Raw genomic sequence first — 26,114 nt, 5'->3', positions numbered from 1 at the left:
TGTATTACATACTTGTCATAGCTTGGGGATTTTGTTTTCAATTATTTTCTTTGACAATTTTGCAAAACAATTTTGCAACAAAAATCCATGTACATCACAATTGGTACACACAGGAAAATATCTCAGTATGTGTTTAACACCCAGAAGTACAATACTGTGCCATAAATGCAGGCACGTTCAGTTGTGCTGAAAAATGAAAATCGTTTTCCAAAGTTATTGCATAGACTTAAACATTCAGCAGAAGTCTCTGAAATTTCCATTGCTCCACAACCTTTTCTGCTTTTGATATTGTCAAATCAATTGGGTGTGGTTTCTACCTAGTATCTGAATTTTCATTTCCAATCGTTTTCATGAGATTGAGGATGTTTTCATATATTTTTTGATGATATGCTTTTCCTTTTTTGTCAAAATCACCTCAAGATTCTTGTTTATGTTTTATATTGAACTGTTTATTCCTGTAAGTGATTTGCAGAGATTCTTCAAAGTTTTGGTATTTAAATCTTGTATTGATTATGTATATTGTTAATATATTGACCAGACTTTTTCCTTGTCAAATCTCATTCTTAGTTTCTTAATTTTGCAGTTGCCTAATTTATCAGTTTTTTCTTTGCCTAATTGCTTTTGGACCTTTAAAGCTTTTCATTTGCTGAACTAATAAATCTTGTCTTCTATATTTTATTCATAAGTTTTCAAATTTTGCCTTCTAAATATATCATTGTAATTCAATAAGAATTGATTATTATGTTATAATGAGTGTCCTATTTTTCCCCACGTGTAATAAATGGATCCAACACCATATACTTAATAATCCACTATTGCCCTGATAATCTGCAGTGCCAGCTGTATATGTACAAATTTTTCATATAAGTAAGTACTGATCTGATTCTGTGGATAGGTAAGTTGTCCATTCCTGCACCATTGTAATAGTATTTGTTTTACTATAATGTTATAAGTAGCTATGATATAAACTGGACAATCCTCTCATTTGGTTGTTCTGCTGGAGTATCTTGTTCTTTCTATTTTATATTAATTTTTGAATTATGCTTTAAGTTCCTTGAGAAGCTTGATTGTGATTAAAATTTGGAGAAAATAACATTTGTATTCATTTTAATAATTTCCTATCCCACCATACCTACAGAAACATGCATAAACTCAAATTGGAGACTACTAGGGTTCAATCCTTAACATTCAGCTTCCATTACACATAAACACTTTCATTTTGCTTATACATATTTTCATTTTTTGTCTTCTACCTAACAAAATTTTTGGTTGAATTACAGGTGGTCATTACATTTTCCTCAAAAGACCTGGGGTCAAGCCCAGTTGTGCCCTCTAGAACCCTTGTCAAATTGCCTAACTAACCTGTTTCATAGCATCAAATTCTATTTAATGAAGATAAAACTTATGACACATGACTGTTTTTGAGTAACAAGATTATTGGTAAGTATATGAAATGGCATTATAAAAAATGGGTAATTTTACTTGCTGTTTGTTTTCCAACATCAGGGTACTTCAGAACATGTATACATATGTATATGCATTTTGAATTTGTGTTGACATAATTTGAAACAAGAAAATAGCTATTTCCTTCCTTCTATATTAAAAGCAAGCATTATCTCATAGCATATGACTTAGTCATTTGCTAAATTAATGATGACACAATCAAAATAACGCAATGTGCTGGAAGGTTTTCCACACAATGGAACTTTCAAAGTGCAATGTGACCTACCACAGACCGTTAATGATAGCCCAAGCATTTATTAAAAACATCAATTTATTTGTTGCAGTTTGGTATTAGATATTCAACTAATGTATGTAATTATCAAGTATTTAATTATTTTTAAAGTGTATAATTATTAAGAAAATTATAAAAAACCTATGCATTTATATTAAAAAATATATACAGTAGAATATACAATGCACATTTGAAGATACAGTTGAATATGAGGATTAAACAGTATTTTTCAAGTAAACCTAGTTTTTTTTTTTTCTTTTTTTCTTTTCTTTTTTTTTCTTTTTTATTTATTCATGATAGACAGGGAGAGAGAGAGAGAGGAAGAGACACAGGCAGAGGGAGAAGCAGGCTCCATGCAGGGAGCCTGACGTGGGACTTGATCCCGGGACTCCAGAATAGCGCCTTGGGCCAAAGGCAGGCGCTAAACCACTGAGCCACCCAGGGATCCCCCTAGTTTTTTTTCTTAATCAAATTTTAGCCAGCAGAACAACATCATAAGATATGGATATAGCCTTCCTGAATTCCCTTCAAACATAGAATTTGTGAAGCTAGGAAAAGCAATATAAATGGATATTATCTGCTCTACTAATCTAAATAGAATATCTTTTAAAAATTAGCCAGACTTTATAAAGTTGAAATAAGTAGTGTAGAATGAAGATCTGTTTCTGAACAGCCTGTGTATGTGATTAATATGTTGTTTTACTGATGTAAAACTTTGACACTTTATGTAAAATACTAGTATATACCATAAAACAGAGGTCAGCATTTAAGGGAAAGTAATTTTAGAGAGAAAATTCCAGATCTCAGCCTTCTGTACTAAGTTTTAACCCTCAAAATATATTGTCACCCTGCAGAATGTAAAAAAACTTTATTTTAGTGCTAGGGGAATAGTTTCATGAGCCATGTGTTTCTTACCGTATCAGATAGAATATTTATTTTCAATTCTGTTTCAAATCTATATTTTTCATGTCAACATTCTATTTAACATTATTCTTTACTGGAGTAACTGGATTAGTAGATCATGTAGTTTTGCCAATTCAATAAGCATCAACACAGAGAATATGAAATACTAAGAAATAACAGAAGTTGATTTTCATAAATGAAAAATGAATGCTTAGAAATTTGATGAAAGTACTGTGATATAATTATGAAGTGGTTAGGGGGGAAAAAAAGCTGCCAGTATAGTGCATTAAGTAAAATACACATAATTTAGTTAAAAGAACTATTTCATAATTACTTAAAAACTTTTTTTAAAGAATTGTGACATTTAAGCATTTTTTTTTAAAATTTAAGTTGTTGCTGAATGTATCAGGTAGTCAGTATTTGTCTCTGTTCTCAAAACTGAGATGGTTTGCATCCATGCTTTTTTTTACTTTTTTTTATGGAAACTCAAGATACCTCTTTAGACTGACAGCCAAGGAATATTAGTTCTTCTCTATTATTCTCTTGCACAATATAGTCTGCCTGAGAAAACAAGAAAAAAAAATCCTAGAAACTTATTTTTCTTCTTTTGAGACCAAGAGAAAGAGAGAATGCATGTACCTGTGCATGAAGGTGAGGGCATAGGGAGAGAGAGAAAAATCTTAAGCAGTTTCCAGCATGGAGCCCCACGGGAGGCTCGATTATCATTCTGAGATCAAGCCAAAATCAAGAGTTGGTTGCCTAACCTACTGAACTACCAGACACTCCTCCTAGAAACTTTTGAGAAGAGTCAGAGGTATGAAGGAAGTAATTTCTGGTCTATGTTTTTTTCTCTATATCAAGAAACACACACACACACACACACACATATGTATATATAAGCAAATATATAAACAAATGTATATACATATAAACATATATATGTATATACATAGATTCCGATAGCTATCAAACAACTATATCTTAAGACTACTTTAAACTACAATAATCTATAGCACATTTAAATTGCTTGCCACACATTTAATTTGTTCAATATACATTCAATAAATATTTCTCATAAACTTTCTACTATGTTGCTGACAATTATTCTTGGTGTCAAAGATACAATGTTAAAGAAAATAAACAAATTCCTAATCTACAGAGCTTATATTCTAATGGATATAAAAGAAGGATAAAAATACAAAGAATTGCATACTTAATGGGTCAAATGGTGATGTGTGCTCAGAAAAAATAAAGGTGGGTAAGGACCCAGACTTGTGGCCAATAGAGATGGAGTGATTAGGAATGTCCTCTTTGAAATGGTGATATTTAAGTAGAGACCCAGGGGAAAAAAAAAAAAAAAAAAAAAAAAAAAAAAAAAAAAAAAGCTTTTAAGTACTCTTGCAAATATCTCCTACAATTAGGAGAAAAACAATGCTTATTTTTATGGCATTTTTTCCATAGTTCCTGGTATCTGGTATAAGGTAGTTGGTGCAATGTGAATTTATAGTAATTTTATGGTAATTACACATTTCTATAACTTATTGAGTGTTCTTTATGTGTGGACTGCACTAAAATGTAAATGATGTAATGTCATAACAGTGAAAGTCATTGCAATGAAGACTAGCCAAAGAAGCAAACTACTAACACATTTGCCAGGAGGTTAAGGATTTCAACATGTCACAGATTTCTGGACAATTCCACATTGGTATATCTTTTTGTATCAAATCTCATTGCAAATGAGCAATACATTTTAAATTAAACGTTGGTACCCTAATATGCTTATCTTTCATCTCTTTTGAGATGATATATATATATCATAACCTCTTCATTTGTAACAAAAATACTTATTTTTAAATAGCTACAAGCTTAAAAATTAGTAACAATAACAATAGAAAGAACATCTATAACCCAGATTACATTTCATTTTTTTTTAATTTGTAGGTACATACTATATTTTCCTAAACTATTTGAAAGTTAATCTCAAATGTCACGGTGTTTTCCTCTAAATAATTCAACATTACACTCCCTTTATAGCTATGATAAAATGATCTAACTTAGCACATTAAATCTTTACCCAGTAAGTAATATTATTTAATATATAACTCATTATTTCTTCAATTATCTCAAATTCATCCCTTTTTTTTTTTTGAAGTATCATTGACATAATATCTTGTTAGTTTCAGGGATGCATCATAGTGATTCCATATTTTTATACATTATGAAATGACTCCCATGATCATTCTAGTTGACCTCTGTCACCATACAAAGTTGTCACGATATTATTGACTAATTCCCTATGTTTTTGTGGATACATTACATCTCCATGACTTACTTATTGTAGAGCTGAAGCTTTTGCCTGATCCTGCCCCTATTTGAGAATAAAATATTAATTATTGATCATGTTTCTTGAGTCTTTCCTTCATTTGGAGGAGTTATTTACTCATTGCCTTATGTTGTAACTTTTGAAGAATGTAGCCCAGATGTCTTACTTATTGTTATCTGATTTTTTCTTATGATTAGAGGAAGCAATTGTGTTTGGGAGGATATTACAGAACCAATATGTTCTTCTTAGGACTTTGCATCAGGGGATACAAGATAACAATTTATTGCATTTTTGTTTGTGTTGCAATAGATCACTTTTGGCAATGACTACCAAGTTTCTTCAATGAAACATTGCACTTTCCCTCCATACTTAGTTGTGACTTTATGGGGAGACATTCAAAACTATGTGACTATCCTGTTTCACTGTCCATTGAAACCGTTTGCCTGAAAAATTATGATGGTAGAAAAGTGGTATCTTTGTGATTCTATTATTCTTTATTGGTTGGTATTCACCTGCAATGAATTGCCATTGTTCACTATTTATGTGATTATGTAGACCACCAGAAGATACACAAGCCTGGATTTTGTGTCTTCCTGGTAAGTGATTTCTCTTAATTCATCCAGTGTCACTCCATTCCACCAGTGGAGACAGACAGCAGAGTTTACATATGTCTGCTTTTGTCTGGATCTTTCTTTCTGAACATAAGCAAAGGAAGATTCTGGCCCAGGTACATCCTAGCCCAGTAATGATATTGACTGTACTTATAAACATAAAGCTATGTTTTATTCATCTTTTTAATACTGTCTTAAGCATACTTTCATTTCTATTTATTAATGTATTCATTAAAATGGTTTGAATGTCTGTCATTTTTACACACTAGGTACTAGGTTTATTATTTCAAAAATAGATTAAGTTCTGAAACTTTAAAATAATGCAATTCTTTCATAAAAATGCATAATATACCAAATCAGAAGACAAAACAAAATGACTACTCAGCACAGTGCAGTTTAATTCTCTTATATAGCAAACATAATGACCCCTTACTGATCTACTTCAGTCCTTAAGAAATTTGTGTAACTCTAGGTATCATTATGGCTCAAGTAAATCCCAGAATAGCTGTGATGTAAGAATGGCAGGAAAAGTGACTCATGGGGTAAACTTAGAGTGAATAAAAGCCAGAGGAGTGTGAGCCTATGTATTTGTCAGGGGACATTATGTTTGTTATTTCATTAAGGGTAAACTCCCCAAAGAACACCACCAATTGCTCTAAGCCATCATACATACACACACACATGCATTTGTATGGACAAACATACTCACACATAGATGCTATTGTTATGTGAAAGATCCATAGGTATTGAAAGTGTGTCATTGAAAAATGTGTGTGTGTGTGTCTACCATTTTGCAGTCACAATTATATTTTAAGCATTAAATGTGAAGATAATAAGCCTTTTCATACATATATGCTCAGCTCTGTGTATGTATGTGTGTGGTCATGAAAAGTGAGGCTGGGAAGTGATCAGGAACTTAACTGCTTTGTGACCACTTTTTTGACTATGGTTTGGTCAAGTTACTTAAATTCTATGTGTCTCAGTTTCTGCATCTGGAATACATGCCACCGTATACAGTTGCTATATGCATAAGCATGGCGTACACTGCCTGGACCATAATAAGCCTGACCTGAGCATGGGCTGTTATCCTGTTAATGTCAAATACTCGAGCATAGACATATCTCTTCTTTTTCTAAGTAGGTTCAAACTATGTAAATCTTGTGGTATAAGATATATCAAAATGAAAATAATATGACAATGCCAGAGAATCGTAAAACAAGATACTTCAAATATTGATAGTCAATCACTCTGCTTCCAGCTGAAAATGCACTTCAAATACCTCAGGTCATATTACTTACATTTATTTAAATGTGCATTGAAAACACCTGAATAAAAATATCACTGAATTTTAAATTATGAGGATGAATAATACCCTCCTTCCATTTTTACTGCTTCATTATTAGTTCTCTGACGTATCTTAAGTTTCCTTGAAGATCTATGAAACCAAAGCAATTCACCTGCTTCGATCCTCTCACCGGAATGAAAAAGTCAGGTACATGTAATAAAAAATCAAGAAACTGAGTTCTTGATTCTCAGACTAAACCTTAAATTTTTGTTTGACCGTGATTTCCCCAAACTTACCAAAATGGCGGGGGGGACACCTGCATAAGAAGTGTTCAATTTTGTTTGTTTGTTTCTTTTTTTTTTTTTTTTTTCAGGCTCTTTTTTGAACTTTGTTAAGGAAGCTCTATAGTCCACACCAATCCTGACAACAAATCCCTGAAAGAAGGATGAGAAATAGGCTTGGCCTAAGCTCCCAAAATAAAGGTTAGTTTGTGCCAACACACATCAGCGAACAACTGCAATCTTAAGACAGGCTCTGGGGAAGGGCGGCCTGAATGATCTGGAAATTCTCCAGGAATGATTCAAAGAACGCAAGAGAGGGCATAGCCAACTGCCCTCATAAAAGCGTAGTATGCAATTAAGGGAAATGAAGCAGGCACTGAATTAGAGACTGAGATTGTTTGTGATGAGTTTATAATCCGTAAAAATGATTCAAAGGAAACATTTTAGTAAATATTCAAATCAAAATGAAAAGAACAAACACAATCAAGAGAAACAGAAATTCATGGTCAGCTTGAAACTGTGATTTAAGTTCTGTCCTTTCCTTTTCCTTTTCCACTTCCATGGAAATTTTAATTAAAAAAAAAAAAACAACAACTTGGTTAGACACATAAAATGAGATTATATTTTACTCAATTTTCTTTAAAAAAAGATTAAATCTCAGTCCAATGGGTATGCCTTTCAATAAACCATTAAATTCATTGTAGTCTTGGTGAAGAACAGATATTTAAAATCCAGTCTGATTTATTAATAATAATGTCACAGATTTTAGAGTACATTTTTACAAACATTACTTAAATTCCAATGTCCTTGTGAATGAAGGACTATTATGCAGATTTTATTTCTCCTTCTTTGTTATGGTTGATTTATTTTATTTTATTATTATTATTATTATTATTATTATTGTGTTATGGCTGATTTTAAAGAGGAAACAAACTTTTAAATACTTGGATACAATGTAGTATTAGTTTCAAGTGTAAAATTTAGTGATTCATCACTTATATATTGGAATTTAAATAAAAAGCTTTAAAAGAGATGAATAAATAAATAAAATATTACTTGGAAATCGCAGTTACAGGGGTCATTTGAGATCATGTTGAGACTGTACTCATTTCATGAATGTTATAACTGCTATTCAGAGAGGTTACCTAGTTTATCCAATATCACACAGCACATGGTGGCAGAATTAGAATAGTCTAAGAATCTGTATTTCTTTCTTTAATACCTGAGCTCTTTCCTCTAGGTTTCAGCTACACTGTCTTTTGAATAGAGAAACTATGATTTATCTGTAATTTGAACTGATGCATTTGCCATTATTTTTTTAATTGATAATTGGTTCAGATCAATTATCCTAATCTGTTAATCAAAAATGTAAAATGGAAACTTCTTCATAATAAGAACATCTGTTTTCTCTTCTCTTTACTTCTATTAAGAGTGATTTATTTTATGTGACCATAATAGTTTTTCAGTTACTATGTATATGTTTTTCAACTATTACGTATTAGTTGAAATGTTAACATCAGTGATTTTAATCACTTAATAGTTTCAGGACTTTCAGAAGCTTGTATAATAGATTAGGATATAAAATATTATTTTGGGAAAATTCATATCCTCTGAGGACTCAGAAAATAATTTATTTTTTATATTACTAAGGTCCTTCCTATCTGCTTTAGCCTGCTGATTCAGAGCCCATTTCATAGTTCATTGGTATCACTAACATTGGGAAAAATGGAGAAAAAAAAAGGACCATATAAACTTCACAGGGGAAGAGGATAATTCACTTGTGGATATTTTGGGGAGTCAACAGAACTAAGTTAGAACACTACTTGTAACTGTGGTTATTATGAATAAGTTTCACTTTCCTGTAAACTAGTATTATAACTATTCAGGTTTAGAAAGGTAGAGAACAGAAATAATTTGAATGCTTGTGTAGGGTGATGGAGTGAAGGAAGGCATAGATCTGATTTGGAGAGACATAAATCTGACTTTGGAGACCAACAATGAGAAAGTTACAAGTATAAATTGGGAGTGCCTGGCTGGCTCAGTCAGTAGAGTTTGAGACTCTTGTAAGTACATGTTGAATGGCTTCTAATTTTCAGAAACTTCTCTATGTACTCCATATACATTGTCCTATTCAGTTTTATAAAAATTTCATGAAATTTATAATATGATCAAAGTGTGAAGATGATGGAAAGGTTGAGATCTCACAGCTAATTAATTACAAGTAACGTCTTGAACTCATACTATTTCCACTAAACAATGTTATTTTCTAGACACATGTTGCTTGCTTATGTATTTGCCTAGGTCCAAGAATAGCATATCTTGATGTATATTTTGATATTCTGCTCATGTTAACTTCTTAAACTCCAATTCTTTGTAACTAATATATAAGATTTTCCCATAAGCTTTGACAAAAAAAAAAAAAATCCAGGACAAGTGGTTTGTCTTTTGCTTCTTATATTTTTCTTTTTTACCCACCTAATCTCAGATTTAGTGTCTTCCAGAAGTTACTCAAATGACATACAGCACTGAATAAAAGCATAGTTTATCATGAAGGCCTTCCTACCAACAAAGATGTTCATAAACTCCAGTCACTACTTACTTTATTGTGATATTAGTCATTAATATCCCAGTTTAGAGGGAAAAATTCAATTATATGATGATTTGCTTATTCAACAAACGTCAAGTACTTACTATATGCCATGAATTATACTATGCCTTATCGGTAGAGTGATGGACAAAACCACATCTGATCCCTGCTTCATGAATCTTAGGCGGGTGACACTGTTCTTGGTAAATGTCACAAATCTGGGACACCTGAGTGGTTAACTGTCTGCCTTCACCTATAGTCCTGGGATTGAGTCCCTCATCGGGCACCCCAAAAAACCTGCCTCTCTTTCTGCCTATGTCTCTGCCTCTCTCTCTGTGTCTCTCATGAAGAAATAAATAAAATCTTCAAAAAAATGTCACAAATATGTATAGATGACTATAATTTCCATTGTTTGACTAGTCTATTGACAACAAATGTTAAATATAGAGAATTGAACTACTCTCTAGAGGAAGGGCCAACAATTATTTATCCACTGATGGGCATAAGATCCCTTCCTTTTTTGCATTTTTATCAGTGATTCAGAGCAAAGGTATATTAGTTTTGCAAATATCCAATCCTATGACCTTATGAGAAAAATTCATTGTTAACATGCAAATATTCAAATTTGACAGAGTGTGATTTAGAAAATATACAATGCAATTTTGGAAACAAATGGAGTATTCATGATAAAAACTGAACCAAGACACAGAAAAGCTCTCACAATACTGAAGAAGAAACTTGGATGACTGACACTACTCAATATCAAGACTTATTATAAAACTACGCGAATAAAAGACAAATGTGATGTTGGCAAAAGAATAGATAGATCAGTGGGACAGAATAGAGAACTCAGAAATAGATCTACACAATACAAATAGATCTACACAATACAAATAGATCTACACAATAACCTACCAATCATAGGCAATTCAATGGAGAAGAAGTAGTCTATCCAGCATTTGCTACTAGTACAACTATGCACTCACGGCTAAGCAAAAATAAAATGAATCTATACACAGACTTTAAATCTTTCACATAATTATGCTAAGTGACAGAAGTCAGAGAAAGACAAATAGCATATGCTTTCACTCATATGTAGGATTTAAGAAACAAAACAGATGAACATAGGGGAAGGGGAAGAAAAAGGGAAGCAAACTGTAAGAGACTCTTAACTACAGAACAAACTGATGGTTGATGGAGGGAGGTGAGAGGGAGATGGGATACATGGGTGATGGGTATTAAGCAGGTTACTTGTGATGAGCACTGGGTATTTCGCGTAAGTGATGAATCACTAAATTCTACTCTTGAAACCAGTATTATACTGTATGTTAGCTAAAATTGTAAAAAAATTGAATAAGAAGTTAACAGTTAAAATAAATTAAGTTTACTGTCAAAGGAAATTTCTTTTCACATAAATTAACACAAAATAAATCATAGACCTAATTGTAAAGTGCAAAACTATACTATTTCTGGGATAATATGGGAGAAAATCTAGATTATCTTTGATTTGGTGATGCCTTTTTCAATAATACCAGAAGCATGATCCATGAACAGCAACAAAAAAAGATAAATTGGGCTTCACTGAAACTAAAATCTTTTGCTCTGCAAAAGATAATATTAAGAGAACGAGAAGACAAGCCACATACTGGAAAAAGATATTTGGAAAAACATATCTGCTAATGGAATTCTATCTAAATTCTACAAAGAACTCTTAAAACTCAACAATAAGAAAAAAATACAAAATGGACAAAAGATGAATAGATACCTCATCTGGGAAGACATGCAAATAAGCATAAGAAAAGATGCTCCTAAAAATGTTTCACATCATTTTCCACTAGAGAATTGCATCTTAAACCAATGAGATACCATGTCACACCTAGCAGGATGGCCACAAATCCAGAACACTGAGAACACCAAATTCTGATAGGGATGCGGAGCAAGAGGAACTCCCATTTATTGCTGGGGGGAATGCAAAATGGTACAACCACTTTGGAAGACAGTCTGGGGCAGCCCAGGTGGTGCAGCAGTTTGGCGCTGCCTGCAGCCTGGGGTGTGATCCTGGAGACCTGGGATCGAGTCCCACATTGGGTTCCCTGCATGAGCCTACTTCTCCCTCTGCCTGTGTCTCTGCCTCTCTCTGTGTCTATGAGTAAATAAATAAAATCTTAAAAAAAAGAAGACAGTCTGATAGTTTCTTAAATAGGCTTACCATCCAATCCAGCAATCACACTCCTAGTTATTTACCCCAATAATTTGAAAACTATATTCACACAAAAACCTGAACATGAATGTTTATAATAGCAACCAAGATACTCTTCGATGAATGAATGAATATACAAACTGTGGTATATCCTTACACTAAGGTATTATTTACACACACAATATGCATGACAGAGAGAGAAATCTCAAATTATGAAAAAGCATGGAGGAAACTTAAAAGCATACTGCTAAATGAAAGGCACCCTCTGAAAGTACTATATATTATATGATTTCAACTAATAATACAGTAGAAAAAGTGAAACTTTGAAGACAGAAAAAAGATCATTCATTGCCAGGAGTTTGGATTAGGGGAACAGTGGGGAAGTTGTAACACAGGACATTTTCAGGTCAGTGAAACTATTCTGTGTGATACCATCAAGATGGGTACATGACTTTATACATTTGTCAAAACTCAAAGAACTGTAAAACACAAAGACTAAAGTCTAAAACAAACTATGAACTTTAATTAATAAATATCTGTCAATATTAGTTCAGTTTTAACAAAAATTCCACATTAACGCAAGATATTAATTGAAGGTTTGGATCATAGGGAGGAAGGGAGTATAAGGGAATGCTGTATATTCAATCATGTATTTTTTTTTTCTGTAAACTAGAATTGCTTTTAAAAATAAATCTGTTAATTATTTAAAATAACCTCAGAAGAAATGGAAAATGAACTGAAATGGATAACTTCTGTCAAAAATAAATGAAAATTTTGAGAGTAAAGAACAATAATATCTTGGGGTGCCTGGGTGGCTCAGTTGGTTAAGTGTCTGCCTTAGGCTCAGGTGATGATCCAGGGTCCTGGGATCCAGCCCTGCATCAGGATTCCTGCTCAGCTAGGAATCTGTTTCTCCTTCTTCCTTTGATCATCTCCACTGCCTTGTGCTTACTCTCTCTCTTTCTCAAATCAATAAATAAAAAATCTTAAAAAAAGAATAATATCTTAACCACCCTCCTTCACACTTTATTATAAATAAACGCAATTAGGAACAAGATTCCTATTTGACATTCCATCTTTTTGTAAACTTTTGTATTTAAAATATATTTTGAATTGCAATCTATTTTACCAAGGCATATCCCAGGTCTACTATTAAACAAATATTAATTAAGGGTGTTATTTTCATTACGATCCATTTAGCAATAATCTTATAAGAACACCTTAGCAGGGACACCTGGATGGTTCAATCATTGAGTGCCTGCCTTTGGCTCAGGCTATGATCCTAGGCTACTGGGATCAAGTTTTGCACCAGGCACCCCATAGGGACCCTGCTTCTCCCTCTGCCTATGTCTCTGCCTCCCTCTCTGTGTCTCTCATGAATAAATAAATAAAATATATTTTTAAAGGCACCTTGGCAAATATAAAACATTTTATTTATTTATTTATTTATTTATTTATTTATTTATTTATTTATTTATGATAGAGAGAGAGAGGCAGAGACACAAGAGGAGGGAGAAGCAGGCTCCATGCCGGAGCCCGACGCGGGACTCGATCCCGGGACTCCAGGATCGCGCCCTGGGCCAAAGGCAGGTGCTAAACCACTGAGCCACCCAGGGATCCCCAAACATTTTATTTTTTAAGACTACTTCAAAAATACAAAATGCAGTATGGAATAATATAATGTCTTAGGCGATTTTTATTCTCTTCCCAATTTTTAACTTGAGTGATTGGCACAGATGAAAACCTGAGTTTCTTTCCTCTTTAAACTGTCTTTCATATCCATTTTTCTTCTTTCTCCATTCCTTATTTTATGTGTTGGTATGAGTGTGTGTTTATTTTATGCTTTGCATTTTGGAAGAGTTCTACAAAAACAACGAAAAGGAGATCCAGAGGGGTTTTTTGGTATACTTTTTACCTGGCTTCTCCCAATTTTAACATCATGTATAACCATGGTATGTTTATCAAAATTCAGAAATTAGCACTGGCACAATACTATTAATTGAACTACAAATATTTTTCTCTTATCACTGTTTTTTCCCCTACTCCTTTTTCTATTCCAGGAAACAATCTAGACACCATTGCCTTTTCTAGTCATGTTATCATATAATCTCTTTTCATCTGTCACAGTTTCTTAGTTTTTCCTTATTTTCAAATTTTGACAGTTTTGAAGAGTATTAAATATGTCTCTCAATTTATATTTTCTCATGGTTAGACTGAAGAAGTGAATTTTGGAAAAATACCGCAGAGGTAAAGTGTCTTCATTTCATGATACAGTGGGTACAAAATAGCAACATGAGTTTTCAGGGTGATATTCAACTTGGCCTCTTGGTTTAAATGCTGTCTTCCTGCCAGTTTAGTCCTCCATAAATTGTCCATCTTCCTTTCCATTCATTATTTTTTGTAAGGGTGTCATTATGTGAAAACCACACTCAGGAAGAGAGTATACTTATATACTATTTGGAATTCCTGTGTAAAGAAAATTCATTCCTTATCCCATTTATTTATTATTTATAAAATCATTTATTCTTAACAGTATGGACTCATGGATATTTATATTGTTCTTCGAGTTAGAATCCATTTCTATCAGTATTTATTTTCGTATTTAAAATATTCCAGCTTTGGCAATGGGAGCTCTTTCAGTTTGGCTCCTGTGCCCTTTAAACTATTCCTTTTTTTTTTTTTTTAAGATTTTATTTATTTACTCATGAGAGACACACAGAAAGAGAGAGGCAGAGACACAGGCAGAGTGAGCCAGACATGGGACTCGATCTGGGGTCTCCAGGATCACATCCTGGGCTGAAGGCAGCGCTAAACCACTGAGCCACCTGGGCTGCCTGAGACTATTCCTTTTTTAAAACAGAAACTATATTTGAAGAGACATATAGCGTTATATGTCATTTTAGTGTAAGACAACAGTTTACCTGAGCATTCTATTAGCATCACACCATTCTGCCTACACCTTCAAGATACATTTACTGATTATTTATTTATAATAATAAATATATATATTCACTCCATATAATATATAAATTATATATAAATAATATAATATGTAAGTTATATATATATATTCACTCTAGAGAGTTTAAGGAATGAGATCAGAGATATAACAAGGTGCTGATTATACAGACTTTGCAGACCTTTGCAAAGAACTTTAGCTTTTTTATTCCATAAAATGGGAAGCCTCTGCAGTGTGCTGAGCAGATTATTAGATTATTCACTTTAGCATAGACTCTGATCACTCTAGCTGAGGTATTAAAATACCAGATTGGCCAGTGTTGGCACAGGGAGACTAGTTTAGAAAAGCAATACAGTTCAGATTGATGCTTTGAAGGTAGCATAGGATGGTGACAAGATTGTGTTCTTGATTTGTGATGGATTAGAACTGAAGTGTGGGAGAAAGGGAGAAGTTATGATGATTCCAAGTTTGGAGTCCTGTACAACTAAGGTGATGAAATTGCACAACACGTGTGTGTGTGTGTGTTTATAAATATATGCACATGCAAATGCACACACAGACATATATATCCTTGTCTTCTATATTTTCAAAATATTAAATATTAAGTACAATGGTTGTCTAGAGTACGAAAATGATAACTGAACAATGTGTAAGTGGATCTCTTTTGCATAATGTTTGGTCAAAATTAAAAACCAATACATTATTTTATTATAAAAATAAATTTAGCCTCATAGAGATACATAGATTCATCTCTTTATGATTATTATTATTATTTTCAGGGAGCTCCACACCCAGTGGGGTTTGAACTCATGATCCTGTGATCAAGACCTGAGCCACGCACTCAAGAGTCTGTCGCTTAATGGACTGAGCCACTCAGGTGTCCCACATGCCTCTATAATTTTAATCATTTTCCTTTTCATGTCATCATTAAAACCAACGTCTCAGAATATTTTCCTGTGATATCCCTTTATATCAGTGACAATATGTTTTGGATATTTTTCAGTTGTTTCTTTACCAGATATACCAGTTATTCGAGTACTTGGGATTCTTTTCCACAAACCTCCTTCCTCAGGTTAACATTTTCGTTCTTCTTGATATTATTTCAATCTGCCATAGTTTAGTGTTGTGGTAAATGTGGTGTTTAGCACTGACTTTCTAAATAAATTCAAAGGTTTTCCAGCAGTTTATGATATACAGAAATGTTGAAAGGAGATTTGCTTCTTTTTCCTCCAGTTATAAAATTGCTTTCTACATATTCTAATCTCATAGATGATTTGCCATCTTTCTATTCCCTGTACAAAGTGAAGAATTCATCCATTTGTATCATATATATAGCACATTTGTATATATAGTATACAATATTTGTATTGGATTATAATATGTACCATGTTTAATATTTATATTTATTTACATTTATTATATATTATTTAATAATATTTACATTGATTTATATCTATATTTGAAACATGCACAAGTCTTTATCTTGACAGCATTTATAAAAATTTTCTCATGTAATAATGCCCTAGGTGTTTTTAAATTTATCTCTAGGATAGCCCTAAACTGATTTTAAACACATTTAAATGGGAACCTGTGAATAATATGTGTGTTTGGAGATTAGTGTATACAGAATTCAGAGATAATAAAAATTCTTTCTACCTTTTCTCTCTCTCTTTTTTTTTTTTTTTTTTTTTTGCTTTGGAATTTCAGATACTTGTATACTTGTGGCCATATTAAGAAGCAGAGATAAAAGGAGAAAGCAAGAAATAATCGGAAGGCTGGTAAAGTAATCCTCTACGCTGCCACAATTTACAATAGCGTGTTATATATAGAAATAGATCAGTCATTGTTTTCAAGCCTGCTAAATAAAACTGAACTCTTGGAATGGCATGGCACTTGACCTTTCCCGGTTTCACCAGCAGTATTTAAACTGGTGCAGAGGCAATGCTCTTGCAAGTGTCTTCTGTTGACATGACAGATTCTCTTGCTGGTTCACACCATGTTCAGGAGGCACAAGTCCCTGGCTTCGGATCGCAGGAGAGAAGTATTTTCTCGAGGGTCTGCACGGTCCATGTTGAAGAATGACTTGAGAAACTTTCAGTGTTTGTCTCAACTTGTGCTCTCAGCGGGCCCTCTGAAAGCAATTCCAGTAGTTAAACATTCAAAAACTGTGCACTTTGAGATTGAAATACTTGATGCTCACACCAGAAAGCAGATATGCATTGTGGATAAGGTAAGTTCTATTTGCTCATTAAATTTTTCTTATCTGTCCCAAAGATTTTTTACTGTTCGATTTAATGATGACAAGTCTGTATCAAAATATATTCCATGCTTTTAATGTTAGGTTTATGAATGGTAGGATAGATAGTATGTATATGATTTCAGTGGAAGATACTGCATCTTTCATAGTTTAAATGGTAGCTAATAATTATTAGGTTCTGTTTTTCTTGCTAACAGTCACCATTGTCCAGGGGTAAAATTTCCTTTGCTCAACTTCTTAAGCCTACATCACAAAATTTCTCTAGGTTTTTCTCTCCATGCACTTCATTACTTATTCAAATTAACATAGTTTTATAGTGTTCCTAGAAAATAGCAAGCAAAAGGCATTAAATTTACTGAAGTAAATGCTATTTAGCATATATGGTAAAGTCTAATCATTTAAAGGTTATTTAGAGTTAATTATCTGAAAAAGGAACATTTCACTCTTTACAAAAACTTTACTTATTTCAAATTTACAGTATTTAAGTTCCTAAAGAAAAGTCTTGCTTAATACATTACACTTTTATTTTCATATCACAGACGTTTCTCTCAGGCATGATAGGCACTTCCTGGGTTAGAAAATAAATAAATAAATAAATAAATAAATAAATAAATAAATAAATAAATAAATAAATAACACATTGTGGATATACATATGTGAATACAGTATTTCAAACATTTTCAGTTTTTAAGTTTGAACAGTCACTAGTAATTTAATTTTTTGAGAAAGATTGATATTTTAAAGATGATGTATTTTCACTTATTTTGCTACAAAGACATTATAAAAAAGTTTTTGCTATTGTTCTTAAAATAAAATTCAACCACTGCTTTCCTTTAACTATACTTTAGCTATGTTTCCAGATAAAAGGGACAGAGACAAAATGTTTACTGCTTCTAATTGTAGATGATACATAATTTCTTACTTAATAATTCTAACACTGTACCAACCTATTAGTTGAGTAATATTAACTATTATTTACAGATAGAAATAAAAGATAAAGAACTTTTACAAGTTCACACAGGTCATAAGTGGAATGCAAGAGATTTAGAACTATTTCTATGCAATTCTAAATCATTCTTTTTCTGTTTCCACTAGTCATATATAAATGAGAAATATATATTACTAATAATAGAATTTTAACTTATTAATTTCATGCATGTTATAACTTACTTCTATTTCATATCTTAATAGAGTTTTTGTATTTTTTAAATATCATACAGGAATAAGACAAAAAAAATCATCCAGAATTTGCTGACATTTGCATTATCTCACTCTTAAAAATTCAAAACTTATAAGAAAAATACAATTAAATTAAAGGAAATAAGGTACTGAATGGAGTGGATATTAAGCTGATCAAGGATTTCCATACACCAAGATTCTAGACTGCGACTGGTTTTTGCATCCTTTCTGATTTGATGCGAGATACAAATTAAAGTAACGAGAAATTGCTAATGGGCTGCTAATTATTTTCCTCCTACATTCAAATTTTTATATTGAAATTATCCTTGAAAGTAAAACATGGAGGTTTACATTTCCAGTTACTACTTAAATTGCAAAAAAAAAAAAAAAAAAATTAAGCATGCAGAAAGCCAGCATTCTTTAGAGATAAGGATTTGGCTTAGGAATTTTGATTTAGAAATTTTGCTTACATTTGAATAGTCCTGGTTTAAAAAAAAAAAAAAAAAAAAAGAATCCTGGTAATTGGATTCCCAGTGGCAAACCTTTGGGAAAACTCTGCTAGGCCAAGTAGGGGATTACTTCTGGATTCCACACTGGCCTTTATTGCACAATGAACACCATATGATGTACAACTTGCAACATAGAGGTGTTTGACTTGTCAGAAATGGATTTTGCTTTGCCTCATTTTAGTTTTGTCATTTGATTAATTATCTCAACAATGAAAGACATTTAAAAGAAAAAAAAAACTGAATTAATTTACATTTTTTTGCTCCATGACTCCTACAAGTTCGAATTTGTAAACATGAGAAAGATTGATTTTGTTTGTTGTTTGAGATACTGGTTTTCTTAGACAAAGTAACAGCTATATTGACAGTAAGGTCATGTGAAATGTCTTTCATTGTACTTGGTTCTACTCAGTATACTAAATAAGTGTTGCTTATGACTTAGTCCCTGTCTTTCAGTTAGTATTGTGTTATGAAGCAGTAAAAGTTAAAGGTCATGTACTTTGGAACTAAGTATATCTGGACCAAATCCCAGCTGCATCAATCATATTTATCAAGGCTCAGGCAAGTGAATGAATTGCTGATCGACAGGACCTTTATTTAGAAAATAGGTTAATAAAATCTATTTTGTAAGCTTAGAGTGAAAAGTAGGAACACTATGTGTAACCTGCTTAGCATAGTGCCTTGAACACAACAGGGACAAGGTATATATTTTTAGTTTTAATAATCATTTGGAGTAATAAAATTAATGTGCATAAATATTCAAGAGAAAATTAAGTGAGGAGTTTTGTAATACCGGCACAGAGTTTAAATTTTATTTCTTGATAATTGTCCATTGACATGATTCTCATAATGCTTTGGTCATATATAAATACTCAAATACCTTGAGTGGAATGTAAGTATTTTAGTAATAGTAGAGATTTAGTTTGCATCCAGATCCTATAACTTAAATTTCAAATGGACAAGATATCTACTGAAGATAGTCATGAAACAGAAACATTCATAGAATTCCTGGGGTTAAAGAAGATATACTGAATCATGTTCTTTTATTTAGTATTACACACACACACACACACACACACACACACACACACACCACAAAGAAACAAACCCAAACCTCTTGCCTTCACTACCTTCAGCTTCTGTCCCATTTCTCTAATAACTTTCATCCTGTTCATATTCCCTATCCACATTTCTCTCTTCTCATTCTATCCTAAACCTACTCCATTCAGGCATTTTCCTTTGTAAACTGTCAAGAGTTTGAACTGGCCAAGATCACCAGTGAGGCAATGTTAGATTTCCTTGCTGAACCCAAAGGTCAATACTTTAGTGTATCAGCAACATTTGCCACTGATAAGCATGCCCTCCTCTTTAAAACACTTTTTGTTATGTGAGTTTCGGAACAATAGATGCGTATTTTAAAAACTTACTTCATTGCTTCTCCCTTTCCTTTTGCTGCTGCTTCATCGTCTGACTTAACTGGGTGTGGACTGTCACTAACTCAGTTATCAGAACTTCTCCCCATTTTTATTCATTCACCTTATTGAGTCTGATAGCTTTAAATATTATCTATTGATAGCTTTAAATATTATCTATTGATGACTTATAAATATGTAACTACAGCTTCTCCTTTTCTCCTGAGCTGCAAATGCACTTGTCTAAATATGTAAACATCTATGTATTTACTTACCTATGTGTCTATCTATGTATCTATTTCTATACTACCTATCCATCTATCTTGATGTTTACTAGGCATCTCAAGCCTACTATATCTAAAACTGAGCACTTGGTCTTACCCTCAAATTTTATCACAGAGTTTCCCAAGTCAATAAGTGGCAACTACATCCTTCAAATACCTCAAGCCAAACACTTAGAGGCATCGTAACTCATATCTTAATCTCACACCGCACATACAATCCATCTTCTCAGTGATATTTTCAAATATATCCAAACTGACATATTTTCACCACCTCTACTGCTTAGCACTCTTAAATCTTTCCTCTACTTCTGTTCTTAGCATCCTCAGTATATTCCTTATGCAGCCACCAGGACTAGCCTGCTAAACCGTGTCAGAGGATATCATTTCCTACATAAAGTTATTCGGTGTCTTCTTTAGTTCTGCTTAATTGTCACTTTTTCTTTGGGGGCTTTTGCTAACTACTTTTTTAAGACTGTAAAATCGACCAATATTCTCTGTTACCCTTTCCTGTTCTATTGCTTTACTACTACTAATTACCATCTAACTTACTGTTTATTTTCCCTTTTACCTTTTGTTTATAATTTGGCCTATCCCTGGTGTGCCAGCTTCAATCTGGGTTCTAGCGTTTTTTTTTTTTTTTTTCATTCCTATCTCTCCAACCTCCAGAACAGTAGTTGACACAATGAAAATGTTTAACAACAGCAACACCACCAAAAAAAGTGTTCCACCAATATGTACTGAATAAATGATACCTGTTCAAGAAATGTGGGATTTAACAATGCACTCATGGTTAGCAGTGATAGTTTTGAGATGAAGGAGGAGGATTTGAAAGTACTTTTTACTATTCTCTAAATCACATTATTATTGAAATAAATAGAAATATATTCACAGAACAAGACATTTGATCAAATGGTTTCACTAAATGCCGGAATTCTTCCTAGGTTGCTCCCAGCCGAGATGTGTAGGATTTAACTCTGTATTAGTGTATAATTTACTGACAGTCATGTTCTGATTATAAAAAGTGAAAAATTTTTCGTAAGACAGACAATGCAGAGGGGGGTATTTATTTAACTAATTTAGCTATATCCCATATGTGATTAAAATAATATGACTAATCAAGGGTGATAAGATGAAGAGCTGATTTAAAATGTAAATATCATTCTTGTTTTGATTGGAACATAAAACATGTATGGAAAGCAATTTTTAAAACTTTAACAATGAGTTATTTTCAGTTGCTCACTATCTTTGTCTCACTTCTATTTTGTAAAATGTCAGAAGCTTATCTAGTGATATATTGATGATTCAAGAGCACAGCAAGAACTCGAAAAGCTAGGATTGATAAATGTTTCCAATATCTTCCCATTCTTTTTTCTTTAATCTTTTCTCCAAGGAACTTGACCTTAAGAGCCCTCTCTCTCCTATTATTTTATTTGCTCTATGTCAAAACTCTAAAAAGCATTTTAAAGACTACTTAGAGGAATGCACTTGTGATGAGCACTGGGTGATGCATGGAATTGTTGAATCACTATATTGTATACCTGAAACTAATCAAACACTGTGTGTTAAAAAAAAAAAAAGGCTACTTATAAATAAAAGAAACCACTCAGTAATTCTCCAATCCTTCTAATGGTAAAATATCAGTTTTTAAAATAGGAGAGAGAATTATAAGCTAGTCAGACTGAATTAAAAATGTGCTTTTAATACTTGAGTTAAAAATTTTGAGAATTCTTAATTTCTAATATTGTCACTTTTAATATTTTACCTTGGGTGGCATGCAACTAAGCATATATATGCCTCAATTTGTTCATTTGTAAAATGAGAATGGCATCTGCCTTAAAATATCCTCATGGAAGTTTTCAGTATTTCATGTGTATACAATGACAGTATCTCATTTTTCTTCCATTCCTCTCCTTCCCCCTCCTTCTCCTCTTTTTTTTTCTTCTTCCCCTTCTCCTTCTCTATCATTCACCTTTTTCTCCCATCCCTGTCCACTTTCTCCTTCCTTCTACTTCCGTCCTCTTCCTCCTATTTCTCATTGTGAGCATGATATAATTGAAGCTTATGAGCTTTGAATTCACATAGAAAGAATTTTAATATGAATCTGCTTGCTTTTAGTTTCTCTTTAGATGTAATCCAGTATCTCTGCACTTTATTATCATTTTCTGTAAAAAAAAAAGATTAGAGTATTATTACTCATTCATTTATAAAGGAAGAACAGTGGCACAGAGACTTAAAATGAAGGACTTATTGTATATTAGAATCAAGCTTTGAACTGATCAATATATGTCCTGGTCTTTGCTCTTAACTACTATACACTACCACTTGACACATACTAATAGCTTCCATTAGTTCAAATTCTCACGTTCTCTTTAATTTCATAATTGGGACAAGGCATCCAACTTCTGATACAAACAATGTGTTTCAGAACAGAGATGCTATTTCCTTTTTTCTTGCATCTTCCATCACCATCTTCTTTTCTTTTTTTTTTTTTTCAACATTTCAAGCTTTTATTTAAATTTATTTAGTTAACACATAGTGTAATATTAGTTTCAGGAGTAGAATTTGTGATTCATCACTTACATATAACACCCAGAGCTCATTACAAGTGCCTTCCTTAATATCCATCACCCATTTTGCCCATCCCTCATCAATCTCCTCTCCAGCAATCCTCAGTTTGTTCTCTACAGTTAAGAGTCTCATTTATGGTTTGCCCCCCTCTTTTTTTTTTTATTTTTTCTTTCCCCTATCTTCATCTGTTTTATTAAAGGGGCTATTTTTTAAGGATATCTACCTCCCTTTCATTTGATATAAAAAAAGTTCCAAAACATTTTTTCTATTTTTTATATACAGACATAAGATAGCATATTCAAACCCAGAAATTAAAAATATCTTTGAAGTATTTTTAATAATAAATTAAGCAACAAATTTGTTCAAAATGTTTATATCATTAAAAATTATAAAATTGAGATGAGCAATTCCTCCCCCAAAGCGGTAATTAATATAATCATTTTTATGAGCCTAGAGGAGCCTCAATGCCCACTCCTTTTTTTGGATATACTTGGGAATTCCATAATACAGCATGCAATTCTAATTTCAAAAAAATCAGTGTACTTTGGTCTTAATATATTTTAGTATCATCTGCCCTGACTTAGATTTCCCTCAGCAAATTGGACTTGCTATATTTAACAAATAGATAATGCCATGGGAGGCAATGTGATGCAGTAGTTTATGCATAGAAGTCAGGCATTTGTGTCTGCATTTGAGTTTTGCAAATTATTAATGATTTATCATCTTAACATGTTACTTAACTACTCAGATTTTTGCTTTTCCAGGTAGGGTAAATATCAAATCAAAGTGCACTAAATATCTATCTTTCAGGAGTAGAGTTTTTATGTTAGTGTAAATGTGAAAAATATAGCACCTTGTCCACCACATGATTGGTTTTCTGTAAATGAATGCTGTATTTTAGATAGTGGCAGTATATCAGTAATATTATTATTCCACTGATGTGGAAAAATAATTAATACTTTTCTAACTGTCAGATTTTAGTCATTTTTTATGACAGTCCTTATGGTTCCTTTCTGAAAAGGTTAAGAAGCTTTAGAATTTGAAAGTATGGTCACAGAGACCATCTTTGTATTATCAGTTTCTGGCATCCTATATCCAACTCATACTCCAGGTGATATGCACTGGGTACTTATCCATGATATACCATGAATGATACCAATGGATATAAAAGCATTGCACATCAACATATAGTAGAGGAAAATGAGTATACTCTAGAAAACTATTCATGAATAACATTTACAAAACAAGTATAAACTATTATGTGTATTCTATTAAATTATGTCCGGAGTCACCTGAACAAATACCATCTTCTAGTAGAGATTTCCATGAGGAAATGTCTATGGCCCATTGCCTTGAATTAAATAGAATGTTGCTAACAAATTCAAATCTACAAACGTAATAATAATATAAAAATGTTCACATCATTTAAATATAATTTAATTTATTAAATTTAAATATATTAAATATATATATATATAATTTATTAAATTTAAATATATTAAATATATTAAAAACATAAAATGAAGGAAGGTTTAACAAAGTTTTCACACTGTATTAAAAGTATTGAAGTTAATTTTTTCTTCTTTCTGTTTGTGTGTATTACCCATATTTGGGGAGTAAGTAAAAATAAAAACAGTTTAAATCAAATATAAATCATTGGGCACATCTTTAGGACACACTTGAACCTTAAAGTAATAAGCACATACCCATATATTTCTAACAATCTTTATTGGACAACACAGTTTCTGTAACAAAACAAAATAGTTATGTAATAAATATACTGTAGTTTCTATCAAATGTGGTTACAATCTACATGGGTTAGACAAGATGTATATAACTGAGTACAACAAAATATAATGTGGTATTATAGGTCAAAGGAATATGATATTCCATTACCATTTTATTTCAGTTAGGTTTAATTTAACAGGGATTTTGCTGTTTGAACTTGTGATGAATCAAGGCAATCTTCTTTTCATAAACCTATTATGAATCTGTCAAATGAACACATGTTAAGTGAAACGCAGGGTGCCAGATGGTGAGCCAAGGTTCTACAACAGACCACAAGAGAAATGAAGATAGAGAAGTTTATTAATAATTCACAGGTTCTGGAGGAAGTATCCAGCAGGCTTCAGAGAGCTCCAGTGGGAGGTGAGAGAAGACGGGGTACAGATATAGATAGACAGGACCTGGGGCACATGCCTTTATTAGGGTTTGTGATTGGAGCACTAGGGGTTCCTGCATTAAGGCTCAGTTAGTCAATCCAAACCAAAAGAGGAGGTTTTGGTAAGCCCCAAGGAAGTCTTATCCTAGGGGCACATAAAGAAAAGTTGTCGGGAAACAGGGGAGATTGTTGGTCCCAAGGGCTGTTGAAAAAGTCATATCGGAATGTACATTTACTTGTGACTCTGAGGGCTGCTATCTTGGGCATGTTCTTGTCAGAGGTCTCGTGTCAGGTGGAGGTCACTGCAGGCTGCTTGGTCAAACAAAACAGATGCCAAAGCAGCAATAGCTTAGTCCAGCTAAACTCTTGACAAAATCTGATGAGCAGAGTGTAGAAGTTATCAGGAAGTTCATGATGGAGGAATTCTTAGTTCTTTCATGATCTAACAGTTCAAACAAAAAAGGATTAAAGCCTGCACTTACATACATATTTCAGGGACATAGTTTTGTTTTGGTATTTTTATGTTTTCTTTGATTCTTGTTTTTAAAGAAATTAAAAAAATTATATTTTAGGCGTGTAGCTTGTCCGGATTAACATTATACTGCTACTTTTGGGTAGCCTGATAAAGAACTATCAAAATCATTACTGAACATGTTGCTGTGATCCTAACATTACTTAAATGCAACATACTTTTTTTTAATTGTTCCTTTTATAGACCTTTAGTGCTCGAAATGTTCTAGTAACAACTTTCTTTCCTGTACTATAACTCATAACATTAGTATTTAACCAATAAGGAGTAATTTAAGGCAATATTAAGAAATAAACATTCCATTTTTTTTTTTATCTCAAGACTTCAGGGCAAG

At 32.5% G+C, this 26,114-nt stretch overlaps 1 protein-coding gene across 3 annotated transcripts in view; it reads left to right on the top strand.

Annotated features, from left to right (window-relative positions):
- Positions 1-16,731: 16,731 nt before the first annotated feature.
- Positions 16,732-26,114, top strand: part of TECRL (trans-2,3-enoyl-CoA reductase like) — a 115,470-nt gene continuing 106,087 nt past the window's right edge. The window contains exon 1 of one of the 3 annotated variants that reach the window (XM_077848173.1): positions 16,732-17,114. In XM_077848173.1, coding sequence (XP_077704299.1) covers positions 16,881-17,114 — 234 coding nt within the window. In that variant the 5' untranslated portion in view covers positions 16,732-16,880. The remainder of the gene's footprint in view (positions 17,115-26,114) is intronic. The other 2 variants (XM_077848175.1, XM_077848174.1) reach the window with 2 other exon arrangements.

Source organism: Canis aureus, chromosome 14, assembly GCF_053574225.1.
Source record: "Canis aureus isolate CA01 chromosome 14, VMU_Caureus_v.1.0, whole genome shotgun sequence".
In the NCBI taxonomy this organism is placed as follows: Eukaryota; Metazoa; Chordata; class Mammalia; order Carnivora; family Canidae; genus Canis; species Canis aureus.
Note: the sequence above shows the minus strand (reverse complement) of the source record. Positions and strands in the feature narration are given on the sequence as shown.